The 5723-nt window shown below is 37.8% G+C and overlaps 1 protein-coding gene across 1 annotated transcript in view; it reads left to right on the plus strand.

The window, feature by feature from the left end:
- Positions 1-2191: 2191 nt before the first annotated feature.
- Positions 2192-5723, plus strand: part of KCTD3 (potassium channel tetramerization domain containing 3) — a 95708-nt gene continuing 92176 nt past the window's right edge. The window contains exon 1 of the mRNA XM_042444948.1: positions 2192-2222. Coding sequence (XP_042300882.1) covers positions 2192-2222 — 31 coding nt within the window. The remainder of the gene's footprint in view (positions 2223-5723) is intronic.

Below are 5723 nucleotides of genomic sequence, written 5' to 3' on the forward strand. Positions count from 1 at the left end.
ATGTACAGAAGGTTCTCAAATGAGTGGGGGGGGGGTGAGCAACTTAACTGGATCAGGGGGTCACATTGGGTTTCCTCTCAAAATGTGTTGAGAGGTATGATGCTGCCACTAAAATTCAGTGGCAACTGTATGGGAGAGTGACAAAGTTCCCTCCTGGTCTAGAGAATCTTACCAGTCTGTTAGGCAGAACCTCTCCTTTCTTTCTAGAAGTGATAGGAAGGAAAGAGAAGGTAGGCCAAAACAAAACAAAAGCAAACTCACTGTGATTCTATGATGAAAATGGTGATAGTAGCTAGATCACTGATTCTGTGACCGTTGAGATGAAAGAGGGCACACACAAAAAAAAAGAAAGAAAGAAAGAAAGAAAGAAAGAAAGAAAGAAAGAAAGCCAAGTCACAAGTCATGGCTCTTGGGTTGCTCACTTCCTACTCTAAAAGGAAGTGTACGATACACTCTAGTCTACAGCATGACTATGACATACTATGACTAGTATAACCATATGAAGCCAAAAATTCACTAGTCATATTTTTATTTGGAATTAAGGTGTAACAATTTACTTTTAAATAAGGATCTTTCAAGGTTCATATCCCACATTTCAACATGGATTAAAACATTTAATGTGGCACACCTATTATTTAATTGAAAGCTTCTGTCAGTTTGTTCATTATGTTATACAAATCTTCCTGGACCAGACCTGACACAATAGCTAGTAAGACAAAATAAAGACCATAGTAAGTTTCAGGACTCAATAAACTCAACTAGTTCTAAATAGTTTGGGTTTCTATATTTTGCCCACATGAATACATATTTATGAAAGAATTTGACCATACTTGATACACTTAGACTTAAGGTGACATATCAAACATTTTAATGACAGCTTAGGACTGGTCAACAAACTCCAGCCTTTTTTCTGGAAAATTTCTGAATTTGATCCATCTTCCATATAACTGGATGTGAAACAATTTCCACAAATTCCGCAGTCCGAAGAAAACTGTTGCTGCCTCTCTTAGCTTGTGTGTTCTTCTTAATCAGTCATTCAGTTAATTAATCTGTGTTTTGACCTCTAGCACTAAACAATGAGCAAGTTCTTTCTGCTCAGTTTGTAATTGCTTTAATTTTTCCAAACTTTTGTAAAAAATTATTTTTAAAAACTTGGAGTGAGAAGCCATAGATATGAAAAGAATTCAGCCATCACTGCAGGTGAAGACACTCCTAGGCATCATTGGGAGCACTCAACCTTTGGAAGTGAGGCCTACAAGGCATTTCATGCCATCATCTCAGACCTTACCATCTTGTGCTTCTCTTTCCTTCTCAAGGGTACAGTTGTTTGAAAGGGGATCACTGCCAATAGTAAGAAGAATGTGAAAATCTCTTAGTCTCAATTCACTGTGTTTCTCTTTCAATCCCATCTGTATTTTCTTCCCATCGTTGTTTCAGGTGAAGTTGTGAGATACTGACCATAGCTACATTACACAGGTTTAGAATTTGATAACCACCTTAAGTGTCATGGTTCCATTCTACAGAATCCTGTGTTTTGTAGTTTGGTGACATACTCAGGATTCTTTACTTGACAGCAGAATGGAGTAAAACTGGCATCATACAACTGTAATTGTGTAGCTAGGGTTGCCAGGTCATGATTGCTCCAAACCCTGAGAATTCTAGGCCAAAACTGAAGTCCTAGGAATGGCCTCTACAGATGGTCACTGGTGGGGCATGGTGATGTCACTAAGCATTATGGATTCAGCAGCAACCACTTTTGCTCACAGCTTGTCATTTAAACATACACACAGAACATATTTTCCTGGTTGGAAATTAAGTCTTTGCAAATGACAATACTTGATTTAATTAACCTTTGCAAAGTGCAGCAAGCTGCGCAGCCAGCCAGAAGGCTCTCTGTCTGACCAGAAATTTGCATGCAGCCTTGTCTTCCCATGAAAAGTGGGGAATTTGAACCCCCGCCTATCACCCCTAGGTTACCCACCACAACTGGGGACTATGGGTGGTGCCTTGAGATCTGCTAACCCTATGTGTAGTGCTTTTTTTGACAAAGTTCACAAACTGAATTAATAGTTTTGTAACCCAACTCTGCTATAAGTTAATAGTTATCATTCATTTCTATGGGGAAAAAGTTATTCATTGCCCTTATGAATAGTGGTGTGATGAAGGCCATTCCCTCTGTCCCTGGTACAGAATGGCTCTCCTAATGAAAGAGATTCCAGAAGGTAAGATAATGTTGGGGGATAAACCCTGGCTATCAGCCTTAAGGCTGTTTTGTCCCCAATGCCATTTAGCATATACATGAAACTGTTGATAGAGCAACAACATTTAGCACTGAAGAATCAAGAAATGCATCACAGCAGAGAGTAGTAATAGGATTAGAAAGTTAGAGTGACTCAAAGTGGCATCCATGCTTTTCTAACTATTCTGATCCCTCTATGATATAAACTGTTGTTTTCATTTCTTCTCCTTCCCAGAGTCCTCTTTGCAATTCTGTAGAATGCAGCTAACATAGAATTAAAATAGATTAGATTAGCAAACTGAGTCACTTTCCTGTTTTAGAATGGACATCCTATAATAAAGCTTTTATTTTGTTTTCTCTAAACCATTGGTGTTTTTGCTTCTCATATTAGGATCTCCAACCGCTGCATACACTCTCTGTCTGAAACCACCGGGAGAAGTTATCTGGAATTTTGGCATTCTGTATCACCCGTATGTTGCTCCATTTGACCTTTCCATCTAACTCCAAGGAAGCTGTTTTAATAATAAATCAGTGATCTCTGTCAGTCATGGACTGGATGAGGACAAACAAATTGAAGCTTAATCCTAACAAGAGAGAGGTGCTCTTGGTGACAGATCTGGGAATAGGGATTTAGACTGTACTGGATAGTCACACTCTCCCTGAAAATGCAGGTTAGTGGTTTAGGTGTAGTCCTGGATTAAGCTTTTAGCTTGGTGGTCCAGTGGCCAGCTTTGCCCTTTCCTGCCAATGTCAAATCTGGCCAGAGTGACACATGACTTGATTACATCTTGATGAGATTACTGCAATGAACTCTATGCGTGGTTCCTTTTGTAAGCTGGAAATGTCATTGGTTGAACCAAAGTGGTTCAACCAAGCTGCTTACTGACTGGTTACTGGGAACACATAACTCCCTTATTGAAATAGCTTCAATGACTTCTGGTCTGTTTCCTTGCAAAATTTAAATTTCTAATTATGACCTATATTGCCTGGGTCCAGACTATCTAAAAGATGTTATCTCATAGAATCATAGAGTTGGAAGAGACCACAAGGGCCATCCAGTCCAATCCCCTGCCATGCAGGAAATCCCAATCAAAGCATCCCCAACAGATGGTCATCTAGCCTCTATTTAAAGACCTCCAAGGAGGGAGACTCCACCACACTCTGAGGGAGTGTGTTCCACTGTCGATCAGCCCTTACTGTCAGAAAGTTCCTCCTACTGTTGAGGTGGAATCTTTTTTCTTGTAGTTTGCATCTATTGTTCTCTGGAGCAGCAGAAAACAGGCTTGCTCCCTCCTCAATATGACATCCCTTCAAATATTTAAACAGGGCTATCATATCACCTCTTAACTGTCTCTTCTCCAGACTAAACATCCCCAGCTCCCTAAGGTGTTCCTCATAGGGCATGGTTTCCAGACCCTTCACCATTTTATTTGCCCTCCTTTGGACATGCTCCAGTTTCTCAACATCTTTTTTGAATTGTGGTGCTCAGAACTGGACACAATATTCCAGGTGGGGCCTGACCAAAGCAGACTATAGTGGCACTATTACTTCCCCGATCTAGACACTATACTCCCAGAGTTTGAAGATTTTTTGTTGTTGAAATCTTTCTCTTGGTTCCACCACCATCATTGAAGTATCTGGTAAGCAAATACAGGAGAGAGCCTTCTCAATAATTGTTTCCAGTCTGTGGAATACCCTCTTGTCAAAGGCTTAGTTGGTCTATTCTCTTCTCTTTTAGTAACCAGGCAAAGACTTCAACGTTGACTTTTAACTGTTTGGGCACCAGGCATTTCTTTTAATTGACTGTGCTGTTACTCTGTATCTTGGAAATAAATTATCTTAAAAATAAATACATAAATAATCAAACATTTCAAATTTAAGCATAGGAATCCAATATGTAATTTGCTCTTGAATATCTTGATTTAAATCATACTGTTAATATCAACTACAGTACTGCATTGAATCAGTGACATTTACACACATTTTGACTTGTCATCCAGCATTTGATTGAATTGATTTAATCTAATTAAGACAAATAATTGGATTTAAACCCTTCTTCTTTTTTTCTCATACAATGGCAACATTTATGTAATATCCTGACAACAGTATCACAATGTAGACTTTTAAAAAAAAAATGAAAGTAGGCTTGTGAACTGCTTGACAATTATTTCTAACATACAGTGCCAAACAATAAGAAAGTACATAAACATGATTTCAAAAAAGAACTTCTGAAAAATCAATCCAGTTCAGATGAATTATTTCTTGCTGGAAATCCATCTGTGAGAAATCAGTTTCCTGGTAGCCCTTAGATATGCTGCTTTGACATGTACATTTTTTTCTAAAGTCTGAGAAAACATGACATAAATATTGCATCAACAACAAATACTAGATGATTGTGCATTTAAACAGACTTTCCTTGACAATGGTGTAAAGGAAGAAGATCTGATCAAGTAATTATGTTAGTATTGTGTATGAATGGCAAGACTGATTACACTGGTGGCGCAGTGGGTAAATGCCTGTACTGCAGCCATTCACTCGAAACCACAAGGTTGCGAGTTCAAGACCAGCAAAAGGGCCCAAGCTCGACTCAGGCTTGCATCCTTCCGAGGTCGCTAAAATGAGTACCCAGACTGTTGGGGGCAAATTAGCTTACTTGCTAATTAGCTTACTTGCTGTTCACCGCTATGATCTTTGGAATAGCGGTATATAAATAAAACAAATTATTATTATTATTATTATTAAATCTTGAATACAAATTAGAAAGCCCTTAAAACTCTTTATATCATAGACTTACATATCATTTGACATGCTTAATATTTCAAGCACTTTGTTGCTTTACGCAACTATTTGTTAGACATAATTGGCAACTATTTGCTAGCTCCAGCCCCTGAGATCTTCAGAAGGGGCCTTTCTTTCAGTTCTATCATGTTCTCATGTTTAATTCTATTTTAATGTGGATTTTTGTATATTTCAACTATATTGTAATCATTTTAATTTGTAAGCCACTTTGTGCTGCAGTATCAGAAGAAAGTAAGTCATACATGAATATAACAACAACAACATGATTTATTTATTTAATATCCCACCTTTCTCCCAGCAATACAATTTTAAAACTCTGAAAAGTTAAAATGCAATTAAACTAAATTTCAATTTTTAAAAAGTTAAAAACAATACTAAAAAGGTTTTTAGAACATAATAAAATAAAAACACTACATCTTTCCACCCCCCACCCACCATTAAAAATTATATGTAGCACAACATAATAAAAAGCCTCTTTAAATAAAAATATCTTTACCTGCTAGTGGAAAGACATAAGCGAGGGGGCCAACCAGACCTCACAAAGGAGAGAGTTCCGCAACTTGGGAGCAACCACCAAGAAGGCTTTCTTTTATGTTGTCATCAAATGGAATAGAAATATAATGACTGATGAACAAACAAATGAATGCGCTAATCTACATCAGTCTAGAATTGGCCTACATAAGCT

The sequence above is a fragment of the Sceloporus undulatus genome, chromosome 1, assembly GCF_019175285.1.
Source record: "Sceloporus undulatus isolate JIND9_A2432 ecotype Alabama chromosome 1, SceUnd_v1.1, whole genome shotgun sequence".
Lineage (NCBI taxonomy): Eukaryota > Metazoa > Chordata > Lepidosauria > Squamata > Phrynosomatidae > Sceloporus > Sceloporus undulatus.